The sequence below is a fragment of the Phodopus roborovskii genome, unplaced genomic scaffold, assembly GCF_943737965.1.
Source record: "Phodopus roborovskii unplaced genomic scaffold, PHOROB, whole genome shotgun sequence".
Classification (NCBI taxonomy): domain Eukaryota; kingdom Metazoa; phylum Chordata; class Mammalia; order Rodentia; family Cricetidae; genus Phodopus; species Phodopus roborovskii.
The window spans coordinates 11,627,778-11,644,427 of NW_026126517.1; the positions used below are offsets into that span (position 1 = coordinate 11,627,778).

The window sequence follows — 16,650 nt, forward strand, 5'->3', positions numbered from 1 at the left end:
AAAGGTGGTAAGCGGACTGTTCTTCACGGGGCAGGAACATGTTCTTGTCACATGTTCCCCAGACGGAGGGTACATGTGCTGTTCTCTACCCCCTCTCTCATGTGCTCGTGTATTCATTTTATAATGGATACTCCCCACATTGCTATGCGGCACTGGTCTCCAGGCAGGCGATTCAGCAAGGAACTTATATTTTAACAGGAGAGACAGCACTGAACGATGCCTGCTGATATGGAGAGTGTGTGCAGCAGAATCACAAGGAGGAGTCCAGTCCCTGAGCATCCAGGTAAAAAGCATGGTGTGGCTGATGCATCTGTAACATGGGTCCCAGAAGGGGTTGGTGCTGGCAGAACCAAGCACATTGCTGAGGCTTGCTGGCCAGCCAGCCTAGCTGAGAAACGGTGATCTCCAGGTTTAGTGAGAGACCTGTCTCAAGGGGACAAGTTCTTTATGAACATCTCTCCGGAGAAAGCGACATTTGAGCACTGTGATTCTGTGTTTGTGAGGACCCCTCTATGGTATCTCATATTCTCTGGCTTCCCCATTTTGAATGTGTGCTGCTCTTTGTGTGGTCTATGGTTGGGTGTGACCGCCATCCTCACACTTCTCTCTCCCCACTCGCCCATTATACTGTTCATCATATCAGTGGTTCCTCACCACTAAAGATGTAGGTCTATTTTCACAGGATCGTTCACCAGCCCTTTCTTACCTTATGTCCACAACACATCCTAAACTCCAGGAATCTGGGGTCCTCACTGCCAGATGTGCCACCATGGTCTTCTCTCACCTCCATCTCTCAGTCTTACCTGCCTTCTGCTCCCTAGAGTGAAACCTGGCCTGTCCTTGTAGAGCTAACTCAAATGGTAGCAGGTGCACAGCATTCCTTACCATCCCCCAGATGAAAATAATTACGTTTGTTCATGATTTCTCTCCCTTGCCTAAATATCAGGTCCATGCCTGGCTCATCTTTGTGAGTCCCACAGAGCCACATGCTGCATGCAGAATGAACGGATAATGCACACTCATAACTGAGATAGACCCAGGTTATTGCTTGCACAATCGCAACCTCATTAATAAAATAGTTTTCTTTACCTCCCTTGCATTTCCCAGCAGGTTTACTTCTTGGAGATAGTAAGATGGAAACACTGGCTGAGGAATGAATCATTCTCTTTCATTTCTCCCTAAACGGAAGATACTGGGTGGGTTTCAACAAACCATCACCTCATTATTGTTGGACAAATGAATGAATGCGACACATCTCATCTCCACATATTTTATCCTTCATGTCAGTCTAACTGGGGCTCAATACATTGTCATGACTAAGCCTTGTCAAGCAGAGAATCCAAGACCTAAAGATTTATTGTATATCTGAAATAACAATTCCAGACCAGGCACTTTTCTTTTATGAATCAACTTGTCCCGAGAAACCTCCAAACTTTTTAAGTTCAAAACCAAGTGCAGCAAAACAAACCTTAAAAGTATGAACAGCCTCTGAAATTTCATATTGATATCTAATCAGAGAGCATGGAGACAAATGTTTGGTTCTCAAAACTCTATTCCCACCTCTCAACTTCTAGCTCCCAGAAAATATTTCTTTCCCTAAAATTGGTTTGCTATTTACTTACTTTTGTTGAGGCCAGAGTTCATATTATTGCTCCATCCTCCCCTCCTGACTGAGTCATAAGAAGGGTCTGTTGAGAAATGACAAATAGGGCATGTTAGCTTTGTTTGGCAGGAAGGTTATATGAAGATGCTCTCTTGGTGATCAGAAGAGGCTAAATTTATTTCTGCAAAAACTTGCTAAGTACTACCAACTTCCTGAAGTATACTCTTCCCCCAGGACTGGGGTGGGGAAGGTGGGGGTATGGTGATAGAAAATGCATTAACTCTAATTCTGAGATTTGTCTTATATGGGAGCTGCAGCAGTAGGAAAGACGAACCCTGAACTTGAAGTTGAAGGATTTGATGAAGGAAATATATATATATATATATATATATATATATATATATATATATTTTTCCATCTTCTTATTGGTTGATGAATAAAACACTGTCTGGGCTAGGATGAGGAAAATTCTGGGAAAGGCAGGCAGAGAGGACCTGCCAGAAGAGTCACCATGTAGGCTGCCAAAGGATTAACAGGTCCGGACTCTTCTCCAGTAAGATAAGACCACGTGACAATACTTAGATTAATAGGAATGGGTAAATAATTAAGCCAAAAGAAGCCCTAGTCACTGGCCAATGGTGTGTTTATTTGGGACTGAGAATGGTGGCAGGATCTATGGGGACAAGAAAAACTGCCAGCAACAAGGATTAACTCAAATTCTGTCCCTGACTTTACTAATTGTGAGATGTGGGATGGACCTGATCCTCATCTTTATAGAAGGAAATTTTGTATGAATTATCTACCTTATGGGGCTATGCTAATATCTATGAGCTACCTTATAAGATTTTCTAAAAATATAAACTATTATAAAGGGACAAAACTTATTCAAACATGACTAGCAAGGATCTTGGGCAGCTCTGAAGAGCGGAGGAGAGGCGTTTGGATGAAAGAGCCCCTAGGCAGAGCATCTCAAGTTCCAGGCCCATGATGTTCCTGCAAGGTCAACTCCAGCATTACCTCATGGTACCAATGCTATGGAATGACCCTCAGAGGTGTGTTCACACTGTAGGCGGTCCAAAGCCTCTCAGACACTTCTACAGGCAGAAAAGGGGCCTGGTCTGATAACCACACAGAAATAGGAAAGGCCAAAGGGGTGGCTAGAACTAGGACTGAGCAGGGAATGAGCAGACAGTGATGTTCTAGGTAGGAGAGGCTGGTATTTACTATATGAACCCTGAACGCTGTGATACTCAACTTTTCTGGTTCCACAACCATGTTCAGAATTTGCTTAAGTAACTGAGTAGAAATAGTCCTCATTTCCTTTCTCATTGTGTGAGCACCATTGAGACATGGCACAGAAGGTCAAAGGATACAGGATTATGACTCCCAAAGTCTTTCTCTGAACAACAAAGGAACCATAAAAACCATCCAAATAAATGGAACACAAACCTGATCAAACAACTGTCTGATTGGGTGAAACACAAACATCCCTTTGGTCTGTCCTGAGCCTCTCAAACAAATTAGAACAAGGGCTGAGAGGATGGATGGGTGGATGGATGGATGGATGGATGGGTGATGCATATATGTAAGCATCTGATTGCCCAGCTTCACTATTACTAGCTAAGATTAACCAAAAGACAGTAAGTGTCCTTGTGGAAAAATCCATGTGCACACGCACATTCCTCATGGCTCTGGAAAAGTCTGTTCAGTTTTTAAAATTATAGTCTTTAGCAATTGGCATGAAAAGCAAAACAGAGCATGAGGGGGTGCGGCTGGAGAGGGAGGTGGGGAACAGGACAAGGAAACAACTCAACTCCTTTAAGTTGTAGGCTTTCATTTTGACCTATTTTTCCTTTATTTCCTGAAAACAGATTCTTCTTTTTTAAAAACCAGCAAAGGGTAAGCCAACCAGCCTTGGTTATGAGCTTGGAAGGAGGCTGATGACTTTATGGGCACTTTCTGAGGGGGTCTGTGGAGGAGCACGGAGTACATGTAGCTTTAAGATAAGCCACAGGCAAGGGGGAGTTGGTTAAGCTTTTCTTTGGTCAGGAACAGGTTGCTAGCTTGGCCTCCTGTCACTGATTTGGGTCCAACTTTCTGTACTGTGTTGTGTACATGAAGTGCCGGGGAAGCCAGCCAAATAATACAAGGTCCTTACATGTAGACACGACATAGGGACATAGTCCCTAAGATAGTCAGGTATTGTCGTCATGTGCCAAAGACATGGTTGAGATGTCAGTGGCTTACTGGAGACTACAAAGGTAAGTAACATTGGGGGCTTGTGGATCTTGAAGGAGACCTAGCTGGAGGGGAGAGAGTGAGCCTTGAAGTCAGGAACAGAGGTGGGTGGTATGGTGCTTTGTGCATGGCTGACATATAGGGGGATGTGGAGGGAGAGAAGAAAAGCACTAGGAAGGGAGGGTTGAGTGACCATTCAGGACCTTGGGCTAGCTAAGCTAGCATCTTTGTGGCCTTCATGATTCAAACAATAGGGCCATGGGAGGTTCTCGGTGTGTAGAGTCTCAGAGAAAGCACAGTGTGAAGACTCAGGCATTCCAGGCACAGAGGATATAAGGGTGGAGGCTATTCAACAGGGACAGAACAGAAAGTGGGGTTGAAAGTGATGAATGTGTCTTTTTAGGGTTACTATTGCTGCAATGAAACACCATGACCATGGGGGAGGAAAGGATTCATTCAGCTTATACTTCAGGGTAACATTCCATCACTGAGGGAAGTCAGGACAGGACCAAACAGGGCAGGAGCTGATGCAGAGGCCATGGAGGAGTGCTGCTTACTGGCTTGCTGGATATGGCTGGCTCAGCCTGTTTTTTTTTTTTTTTTTTTTTTTACAGAACCCAGGACCACCAGTCCAGGAATGACACCACCCACATTGGGCTGGACCCCCCTTCATTGATCACTAATTAAGAAAATACCTTACAACCGGAGCCATTTTCTCAACCAAGGTCTCCTCCTTTCGGATGACTCTAGCTTGTGTCAAGTTGACACAAAACTAGTGAGGATAGTAAATAAAAAGGAGGAGACCCCATTAAGTTCCAGGAACTGATGTAAGATGTCTAAAGTCTGAAGCACCACTAAAATCTGTCTTAGAGTTTCCAACCTACGTTTGTCTCAGAAAGCTATTCGTTAACTGTTGAGGATAATTGTTTTTTTTTAAGTCCACTCTGGGCTATGGCTACATTTATTGTCAACTCCTTGTCACCTTTCCTTCTAGTATTTTATTCTTGAGGCCAGGACAGAGCAGGTATATGAGCATTCCAGAATGTAGGAATAAATTTCCTTGGTAGTCACTAGATTCTTTGGTAACTAAGTGTTTTGAAATTGAAGCTTGAGGATGGGCATGACAGCCCATCTTTTCTGAGATGTAGCAGATCATGGTGGGGGGGGGTAGGATATGCTGAGCAGACCTCAGGGGTGGGGGATACTGAGATTCATAGGTAGGCACTCCCATAGCATATCTTGTGTCAAAGCCTAGCAATTCAGCCAGCCATTCAGCATTTCCATAGCTGAAAACAGATTAGTTCTGGACAGAGAGGCTGCTCCACGATCAGTCTGTGCAGTGTCCTCACTCTCAAGGCCACGGAGTAATAGATGGCCATGCCATCCACAGGCATCTTCAGCCAATGGGTGGCCCCGTCAATGGAATCAGACATGAAAAACACAGACTTCATGCTATCAACCTTCTTGTTCCTCTCTACATACGTGGGAATCCTTTCTCTGGCCCCTAAATCCATAAAGCACAGCCATTGCCAGCTTCCTACACAATTCAGTGAATGCACCATGATGGTACTGGGCTGCAGGAGACATCTCCCTCACGTAAGCCTGAACTAAAGCCAGTGTTTTGAGAATGAGGTATCAAGACAGGAAAGGCCCAGGCCAAGAGCAACTCTCTGCCATGAATGTTCAGACTCGAGATCCTTGGAGCCAAAGTGAAACATTCAAGTCAACACAGCACAGGGACCAACATGACCACTTTTTGAATTAAAAATCATCCGTCTTAAGACCTGCACCACTGTCACATGTCCAAAAAATCCTTGGGGCAGAAACCTGCTGACCATTGTCAAATGTGCACCCCCTCTACTTCTCTGTACCCTTCTTACCCTTCTTTCCCACTTTCTTACCTACTGCCTCATCATTCATTAATTCATGTTTGTTGTTTGTATTCTACACATGTATGTCAGGTCCTCACAGGCAGGTCATTTTTATGGTTTGTGGGTGTGTGGCAACATTGAGAGCCGTGCCTTGCACATGGTAAGCATGCAAGAAATACATGTGGAATGAATGACGGCATAGACAATGTCTTCTTGTTGTTAGATACACACATTCCTTGTTGTTGTTCACTAGCAGAACAGACTCGGAGACTCTTACCCTCCTGAACTAGGTCTCTCGCTAATTTAGGTCTGTGGTGTGGGGATTATAGACTACATCAATGCTGTCTGGGCAGCGGTCCACCTATTTTGAAGTGGAAGCTGAAAGTGTGTTCCTTCAGGAGGTCAGGAGCTGGGTTCCACTCATTTATGTGCCTGGATCAGCAGGGTGGTGGCTCCATAAAGTCGTACCATCTTGTGATGCCATCACAGTGGAAGTATACTCTGATAATCTATGGGTATAAAAATAACCTGAAATGATATTTATCAGAACGGACCCCACTGTTAAAGAGGGCAATGTCGTCACTAAGTGAATGATTATTTTCTCCTACTAAGTGTCTCCCAAGTGAAAACTTAGTAATATGGTTAGTTCTAGTTCCAGATATGTGTGCAACTAACACGGGAAAGCTGGAGGAGGGAGCAAGCCTGATGCATAAATCCCTGCAAACCTCCTGCAAGAGGCTGATGGTGCCTGCTTAGGCCAGTGCCAGCCAGTGTGGAGTCTTCCTACAGGCTGGGGTGGCTCCAAGCAGCTGAGTGCACACATACAGCTGTTCCCACATGTGGTGCATGGAATCTGCATCTTTACAGCTAACTTTGGAAAGAAAAGTTTGAGGTGGCCAAAGACTCAGTGTCAAAAATGTGACAGTATAGGCCAGCACCCAAGGTGACACTCTCAAACCTTCTCTGTGGTGACAGATGGCTTTATCAGCAGAAAATTATGCCCCGATTCTGACAAACTCTCCTTCTACTCCAGGGAAAGCTGACACCCTCTGGCTTTAAGGAGTACTAAGATGACAAATCCTATTGTGATTGCTTTGCTGAGCAACCACCAGTGGGCTTTGCCTAAGGTTTCTGGTTTCAGGCAGTCCTGAGGTCAATTTTCGCCAAAGCAAAGAGACCTGGGCCTCATGCCGGGGATTCTGGACTTTGCCAGCCATTGTGGATAAGTCAGCTTCCCATCTATGGCGCCCTGAACAGTTTCTCCATTATGCAATACTCAGTGTGGCTGAATGCGACATTAAATGGCCTCTTAGATTCCAAGACAGACTCCCAGGGTAGAGTAATATGAGCTCTGATCCCTGTTGGAAGGGGAAGGCTTTTGCTGGCTGTGACCATGGTATAGACACACCAGTATTAAATCAGTCCTGGAAATATGGCATTCATCTCTGGAAAGACCTTGTTTTCTACTCTTCAGTCAACTGTCTGAGTTCCAGGTGCATCAACCTCCACATAGCTCTTTACTTTGTCATGACATCATCCTCAGCCATCAACCCCACACAGAAGCCTCTTTTTTCATTCCATACTACATTGGGTCGTGCACTCTATGACTTGGTGGAAAAAGATGCACTTTCTTTGAAACTTCTCATCAAGTTTCTGGTTTTTGTTGGGCAGGTTGGCAGCCTCTGTCCTGTTTATGCTTGGAAAACCTGCGTCTGCTTGCCAATCTTTCAGGGTACTCAGTGAGCGGGGTCTTTGTTTGGGAGCAGTTAAATATAATAGGGCCTGTGCCTACATGACCTTCTCAGCTGATTCTCTGTCTGAGGTTTTGTGCTTCTAGTAGTAGGTTCTATCTTTGGGCTCTTTGGGCTGAATTATTTCTGCAAAAGCCAACTCTGCTTCATGGATCTCTGGTTCACAACTCAGTAGCAGCATCTCATCTGCACTCTTCTCTATGATGCCCCTATTCACATCAGTCCTGACCTGCTCTTATCTGACCTACTTCTGGCCGGAATCCTACTTTAAATCCAAGGCAAAGGTCATCAACCCAGTAATTGGGCAGTTCAAACACAGTTTAGGGCTCTGTCCTCGGGATGCCTTTTCTTGCTAGTCTCATGGTGATTTCAGAGGCTGTACATGATCTTGGGATCAGCTGGTGTCTAATTGCATCTCTCTTCCTATTCATCTGAGTCCTTTGGCCATGCTATGAGGATCAACTGTGTTTTCCATAAATGGGAATTTTAAAATGTACATGGTATACACATAGTCTGCTCCATTTTGCCTTTACCTCTACAGTCAAAGGAGGTCACAATGCTCATTCAGGAATGCCTTGACAAGGAAGAGAAGCCCAGGAGCCCCAATGGGCCAGCTCTACCCTGTGCCCTTGGACAGTGATTACATGATGTGAGTTTCTTCCAAAGGAAGAGATGGATCAGTTGGAACCCTGGTTTGAGAAACATGATCACAGAAGGCAGAGATGAACTATGGTTTCTGCTTCTTTCATGACTGTGAACCGCTCAGGTCCTGATTGACAGATCCCGAGGCTCATGGTCAGTATCTATCTCACTTAACTCATTCTCTAAGGCTCACCCAGCTTTCCCTCCAGGGGCGTTTTTGTTCTACATAGCTACAGAAGAGTTCTTTGCATCCCCATCCCCCAGGACTGAAGGAAGAGGGAGTTAAAAAGGGCAGCCTTTGCTCTAGGTTGGAACTCATAGATGCAAGAGAAAACATCCTGGCTCATATTTCCCTTTCTCAAAGTTCTTGTCCTGGAATCCAAACAAACCCTCAGCCTCAGGACCAGCTCCACGGCATAGAGCACAATGGAGGTAGTGTTTAAGATATTCTATGTGCAGAGAAAACGAAGACACATGATGAAAGTGCTGGAAAGAAATGGTGGCTTTAAAATATGAAAATTTTGACAATGTAAGAAAGTACAGTCTTATCAGCATCCTGCAAGGCACCCTGCAGAGCTTGAGTCCTTCTCTCTGTCTGCCCCATGGGCTTTCTGTCCAAATGGCACAGATGTCTGAAGGCCTGTTTATTTTGATAAGGACTAAAAGTGGGGCTCGGGGACGCATGTGGAAAAGGAATTCAGACCAACTAGATGAATTGGGTGTTTGCCAAAATTCCCCTCCACACTAGTTGTGTAGACACAACTAAACCGCATACTTCTGTGGTCAGATGGATCTCAGGATTAAGAGGATTCTAGCTAGGAAAAAGGAAAACATAACAGCTCACTTAGGTAATGAAGTGTTATTTATGTTTGGCCCTGTGGCCCTGCAAATAGAGAGGTCACTCTGCCCACAAGATACCCTCCTTTGCCATGGGCATTGAATCCTCTATCTGTCTCACATTCAAATTTGCATACCTTCCTTCCAACTCACTTGTTTTGAGTTTACTGTTGTGTGCTCAACCGTTCAGTGTAATTCTTAAGTATGACACCTTGATGGCTAGGTGATTATCTCAGCAGAGGGACTGGCTCTTAAGTCACCTGCTCCACCCCTGTACTAGCCTATTGGATTTAGCAGACACATCCCACTACATAGCCATTCATTCAACAAAGTTTTATTGAATGCCTGTTCTGTTGCCAGACACATTTATGTGCCTAGAATACAACACTGGCTAGGCAAACACCCTCCCTCTGTGGAGCTTAATTCAAAACAAATAGTAAACTGTGCAGTAGATTGGAAGGTGCTGAGTGTGAGGGGGCAAAGCGAGCCAGGAGAGGGAGCAGGCAGGGCGGGGGATGAGGGCCTCATTGAAAACCTATAATTTGAGCAAAGATTTGCACCGTCTAACATGATTAAAATAGAGCTTTTTGTAGCACCATAGTTTCCTTCGCACAAGCACTTGAATTGTCCTACGTTGAGAGCAAAGACTAGCAGGAAAGTCAGTTCTGTTCTGTGAGTTCACATTTATTGTGAGCTGCTTGATGTTGGAGGACAGTAACATTTAGAAGCTCTATGGGATCTTTCACTGTTGGATGAGGGACAGAAAGGGGTGAGTAGGCCCGGTAGTTAAACAGCCAGCTGATTTCTGCTTATTCAGAATCTGGCCCATTCCCCAGTTTATAACTGAAGATGACTATTCAACATTTCCTGAGACTGACCTTTTGACAGAGAGCTAAAGAGCTAAAAATGGTTTCCAGGGAAGGATTATCTTTGGAGTCATCCTAGGGGAAGTGGAGAGGTGAAGTCAAACTAAAGCAAACTGCATTGCTTTGCTCTGGCCTGGCAGGTGAGAACATGGAATCTTAAGTTTGAGAAAATGACCCCAGTTTTGGTGACAGAATGTGGCCCCACTCTATCACAGAATGGGAGACTCTGTTTCAGACTTCAAGGGACCCCAGACATGATCTAAGCCAGACATGCAAATGAGCATAGGACTCAAGGTCCAAAGCTGGGAGACATCCTATGTAGCCATGTAAGAATTTTAAAAGAAATTGAAAATATGACTCAGAGTATCAAAACTGACTTTCTTCAAGCTGATCTAGGCTATTGAGCAGGACTGGTGAATAACTACATAGACAAGCCAAAGCTTTTTAGGTTCAAAGATCTTTCAAGATTATACCAAGAAGTTTTTTTTCTCTTTGGAAGAATGATAACTGAATCTTACCAAGCACTGGACTGTGTTGGGGTGTCACTTAATGCTTTAGAGATGTTTTTGGGGATACAATCATTCATTGCAAAGGAAAGAACTCAGGATTTGGAGGTTTCAACTCTATTCCACTTCCCATCTCATCAGTCACTTGCTTTGTGAACCCTGGAGAGTGACATCACCTCTCATGAAAGGTGTGTTCTTGTGGGAAACAATTGGTTATTTGTAAATTTCAGACTTTGTAAGAGGTAACAGTATTTTTAACCCTTACAAAGGTTGTTGGAGAAGAGATGAGGTCATGTATATAAAAATGCTTCACATACTCCAGAGGGTCCTATGAAATTCTAGTTAATCTTTCCTGTCAGTGCTTTAGGGTATTCGTATGTGTGCATGTGTATAGGCTAGTTAATTTACCTTGGTAGCAATGTGTGGAGGCCAGAGAAAGGCTGTGAGCATATGCCTCTACTGTTCTCCATGTTATTAGTAGTATTTTGAGACAAGATCCTTCACTGAAGCTGAGATTCACCATTTTGGCCAGTGACTGGCTGCCCAGTGAGCCCTCAGGTTCCAGCTGTCTTTATTTCCAGGTTAGAATTACAGATGTGTGCCACCTTGCCTTGTTTTTTTTTTTTTTTTTTTTTACGTACTATTTATTTATTTTTAATGTGAGTACTTGGGACCTGAACTTGGGTTCTCATGTTTGTGTAGCACTCAGTAAGCCATTTCCCCAAATTCCTCTTTTGCGGGTTTTATTCAAGGGAGATAAGGAATTAATTTTTCTTGTGCTAACTAAGCTAATTTCTTCTGGTTCTTTCTTTAGTGGAGTATGACTGAGTAAATATTTAACTCAATTGAAAAAGATTAGATTTTTCTTTCCCAGTGAATCCATCAATTGTCAATGTTATTTACTGACAATCTACAGGGTGGGAGGAAAGGATACTAGACAAAACTTGCAATTAAAGATGACAAAGTAATCTGTAATTAGGTCCAGAAATAGCTTGTGGATGTGGGGCTCAGAGAAGAGACTCAGTGTGTACAAGTAAGGTAAACACACTCTGATCCAGGTATGATTGATTTGGGCTTTGAAGGTTTGTTGGATTTTGACATGTAAGTAATTATCTTACTTAGTGTTATTATTCTCTCTTTAGTTTCTGCCTGACAGGAATCCAAACAGCACCAAAGGACAGAAGAAGCCTTTCAGTCTTCACTCATGGGACCTACTGAGCCTCAAGAGAGAGGGGGGGGGAAGCCTCTTACACTCCTATTCTAGCCCCAGAATTTCTTCCTCAAAGACTTTATCTTCTTCTATGTGGGGATCCTTTGGGAGAAATGAGCTCTTTGTGACCTTGCATTGAGGCTTCTCTGAAGAGAGGGAGTTGTTAAATCTATCAATGTGCTCAGGAAAAATCTTCATGTGAAAATAATAAGTGATACTATTTAGTGCACAGTATGTTAACTAGAAGACTCACTTTGTTCTTCTTGCTCAAGAGGAGCTTCTCTGTGTTTCTATAGAGAGAGACAGATCTATACCTTTCTGTAAGTAGATAGGTAGGTAGGTAGATAGGTAGGTAGGTAGATAGATAGATAGATGATAGAAAGAAGCATGGGAAAAATTAAGGTTTTTGTTAAGTGTGGTCTTTCCTTTGTATCTGAGGGTGACTGGTTTCAAATGTTCAAATTCTTTATTTTGGTTGTGAGCCTAGCCTTTAATGGCTGAACCATCTCTCCTGCCCACAAATTCTTTATAAGATGATGCAATACTACGGTCGAACCCATGCCCATCCTCCCGTAGATTGCCAGTCATTTCTGGATCACTTATACTGCCTCATAACTGGGGGATCACTTCCATGCATAAATACTGCTGTATAAGTAAGGCTCAATAACTCATTGCACCACTGGGGGAGTATCTAAGATCACTTTTAATATCAAACACAATATAAATCATTGCTATCCTATGTTATTTAGGAAATGACAAGAAACTCATTTGTTCAATAGGATTTACTTTTATCTACCAGTGGTTGGTTGAAGTTGTCAATGTGGAGGCCCTGGATATGAAAGGCTAGCTGCACTCTCCAGTGGCCACTGCTCCTAAACAAGCCTCCTGTCCTGGGATATCTAAATTGATATATTGGGCAAAACAAGTAACTGCCTCAGACTATTAAATGTTGAGAGAGCCACCAGTGGACATCAACAACACTTGTAGACAATCTTCCTTTTCTTGCCAATTAACTTGAGACCCTTCTCCTTCAAACAGTCAATGGGGCCAGTTTTAGTTCCCATCATAAACCAGACCACGTTGTAAAGGTGTTAATCAACTAAGATCAATTTCATTCTGTCTTTTAGCTTCATTGTGTGCAGTGAGACAGATCTCTAAGTCAAAGAGAAACTTGATAGAAATGGCAGGACTAATAAAAGAACAGCCAGGCTAGAGATGAATTCAGAAAGGCCAAAGTCCACTTAGCAAGTGTGAATTGCCATTAGCAAATTTGTGTCTGGGGTGGACCTTTAGCCATAAATGACCAAAGTTAAGAGGTCCCTGCCTGCCAGTGTGGGAGGAACAGGAGTCAGGTTGGGAACCTACCCAGGATGTCGTTACCCATAAATAATTCCCCCACAGCCTTGTACCTTTGGCCTCCATCTTCAAGTGTTTACAGGAATGATGCATTCCTTGTCATCACTGTTAGCATTGCAGGACACATGGGTACCTGCAGCCTCCTTTATTTCTCCAGAATGCATCTAAGAGCAGTTCTGAAAGGCATACAGGCAAAGACAGGTGCAGGAAGGTGGGCCGATCTAAATGAGAACCTCTGAGGAGCCAGGAATGGTCTGAGGGGGGTAGGGTCTCCTGACCTGGCGATAAGAGGTAAGCTTTGTGTTATAAACCAAGAAGCTAAAGTCGTCACTAAGTGTAGGAATGAAGTATGGGCTGTTAAGGTGAGGGTGAATCAGGCACAGACTTAGGAAACAATGGGACCCTCAATTCTGACCCACTACTCAGCTCCAGCTTCCTTCCTTTGGCCCCTAATACAGGCAAGCTCAAATGTATGGAGGGAGCTTAGGTAAGGAGCATCCTGGCAGGTCCTGTTGATGTGCATCTCATCCAAGGAGAATGTTACAACCTGACTTCCTGGACTACTGACCATGTCCCACTCTCATTTTTCAGACTAAATTTGATTGTAATGCTTGGTAATAATGTTACTCAGTATAATACATCTTTTATCAAAGCTCATTGTTTTTTCATTTCTCTTAAGTATAATATCACGTTCAAAAGGCTATATATATCACCATGTAAGTTATAGAGTGTGGCCTGTTAAGGCGAGAGTAGAATGGGGACAGCCCTGCAGAAACAATGGGAGCATCTAAGGACCTACCACTAAGCTATGGAAAGATTTGTGAAACAAACTAATATGCCTCTTGAACTTTTGTACCACTGCAAGAATCAGTAAAGTCATGTGGTTTTAACAAGTACACAACATTCCTGAAGGGAATGGGTCTTGTGGCATTCTGTGATGATTAATAATGTCAAGTTGGCAAGATCAAGGAGGCATCCCAGGCCAGACCTGTGAGGAGCTGCCCTGATTAAGTTAATTGCAATGGAATTGGTGGCATCATTCCCTAGGCTGGGATCCTGCACTGGACTAAAAAGAGAAAGTAGGTGAGCAGAGCAAGCACTGTTCTCTACTTCTTGACTGGGGAAGCATCGTGACCAACTGCTTTCAAGCTCCTAACTCCAGGATCCTCCCCCTATAATGATACTAAACTGTGAGCCTGAAGAAACCCTTTCTTCCTCAAGTTGCTTTTGTCAAGGCATTTTATCACAGCACTAATAGTAACTGAGACATAGTTGAATGGAAATACAAAAAGAAAACTCAAAACCTGTCCTCTACCCTGGCTGGGGGGGGTGGGGTGCAGCAGTGAGAGCAGATCTGCCTCGCTTCAAACCAGCATGGCGATTTGGGCTTCTTGTATATAAAATTGGAACAATGGCAGTACTAAGTTAATAAAGTTTTATGACATAGAAAAATTGCTGCACAAGAAGGTGCTTGATAAATATATGTTATAATTGTTATAAAGGGGAGGATATAAGTAAAGATAGAAACAGCAAAGTTGTGGGGGAAACAGAAAAGCATTTTTCCTGGAGGGCCACTCTTCTGCGTGAGCACAGACTGAGGGCCATGCTTGGAGGGAGATTAGCTGGTAATGTGTAGCATCTGGGCCCAAAACATGAAAGACCACTGGTCCCTTAGCATGGACATTGAGACTTCCTCCCTTGTTACATTAGGATGGGACCAATCATAGCTTCAGAGTGGATCGCATGAAATGGAAATCAAGGCTAGGTGAGAGGAGAGGAGGGGAGGAAAGTGGGGAGAGAAGGAGAGGGGAGAGGGGAGAAGGAGAGAGGAGAGGAGGAGGGGGAGAGGGAGAGAAGAGGGTACATCTTCCAGTTCTCACAGGAGGCAAAATCAAACAACTGATCTCCCAACTCCAGCATGCTATAGTTATGTGAGAGGACTATCTATCCTCTGGACTCTGTTGAATACTAAATTGGAAAAAGAGTGGATACAAACAAAACACCTTGAAAAGGAGGCAGAGGAGACTAGAACCAGATAAGGCCATGAGGCCTGGGCCTCTGAAGGTACACGTAGGTACCACACCTGGGTGTGGGTGAGGTAAGTTGGGGAGGCTACACAGTTCCTTGCAATACAATGTCAAAGTTCCAAACGACCCAGCATGGACTTGCTTCCAGGGACTGCAGAATTCCTCTGAGTGCTAGGCAGTCACCTCTCATGTGTCAGCCTGCAGCTGGAGGCTGATGTGACTATGCATATGAGTCCCTTCCTCAGTGAGAGGGATAGTGAGATACCCACTCAAACATGCTGAGGACCGTGGTCAGTGCGGGCACTGTGTGTGTGTGTGTGTGTGTGTGTGTGTGTGTGTGTGTGTGAGACAAAAGAAATCCACACAAGAATAATGTGGACATTCCCCAACACCAGGACCAAAGCCTCCCACCCCCCAGCCCAAATATACCTACTTATCACAGTGCAGGGGTTAAAACTTCAAATTTTTTGCTCATTAGCCTGGAACAAATTTACACTTTTCTTAGGAAACATGCAAACTGTTTCCAGTAATTCTGAAAGACTGTGTGCTCGTCACCATATGACCACACGTGTGCAATAACAGAGCACACAGCACACCCATGGAAGGGAATAACGGTTCTTTTACTTAGAGAAAGGAAGGATAATGGTTACTTAGAAAGTGTCCCAGACAAGCTGTCAAATTGAATTCAGAGAGTTGGAGTCTGACTCCAGGGCTGGGCTGGCTGGCTCAACTCCCCTGAGATGGGGGTTTCCTGCCTGCCAGGGCTTAGAGACAACGATTCTTTGTTTGTAGTCTCTCTCTCTCTTTCTCTCTCTGTCTCTCACAATAAATAAATAAATAAATAAAAACAAAATAAAAAGCCAACACATCTCTGAAAGAAGGTTAGGAAACATTCAACCCTGGAATCTCAAAGAAAACAATTAAAAAAAAAAAAAAAAAAAAACAAAACAAAAACTAGAGAAAGCTACCGTTTATCCATAATACCCGTGTCACAAATCTTGCCTCTGGAGCACAGAAATATCTGGAAAATACACATCTGCATACCATGCATACACAGACACAGACACACAGACACACACACACCAGCACACACACACACCACACACAGACACATCAGCACACACACACAGCACACACACACAGCACACACACACACAAAACCCAGCATACACACACACACACCAGCACACACACACACACACACACACAAAACCCAGCACACACACACACACTACACACACACAGACACACACACACGCCAGCACACACACACACACAGACACACAAACCAGCACACATACACATACACACACACCAGCACACACCCACAGACATGCACACACACACACACCAGCACATATACACCCAGCACATATACACACACCAGCACATACCCCAGCACATACACACACACAGAGACACACACACATGCCAGCACACATACACACACAGAAACACACACATGCCAGCACACACAGACACACACACAGACACACAAACCAGCACACATACACACCAGCACATACCCCAGCACACACACACACACACACACACACACACACACACACACCAGTGCACACACACGAACATGCACACACACTCACATACCATAGCTCATGTCCCTCCTGGCTCATTTGCCCTCCCCACTCATAAACTCATCATCTGAGTGCTGAGCTGGGTATCACATCACCCTCATCCACTGAACATGTGTGAGGAACAAAGACTCTCTACTCATTTGGATTT

At 44.0% G+C, this 16,650-nt stretch overlaps 1 protein-coding gene across 1 annotated transcript in view; it reads right to left on the reverse strand.

Annotated features, from left to right (window-relative positions):
• The window catches only part of Fli1 (Fli-1 proto-oncogene, ETS transcription factor), a 117,178-nt gene that overhangs the window by 5,743 nt on the left and 94,785 nt on the right, over positions 1-16,650 (reverse strand). Inside the window, exon 6 of the mRNA XM_051197034.1 lies at positions 1,623-1,688. Coding sequence (XP_051052991.1) covers positions 1,623-1,688 — 66 coding nt within the window. The remainder of the gene's footprint in view (positions 1-1,622; positions 1,689-16,650) is intronic.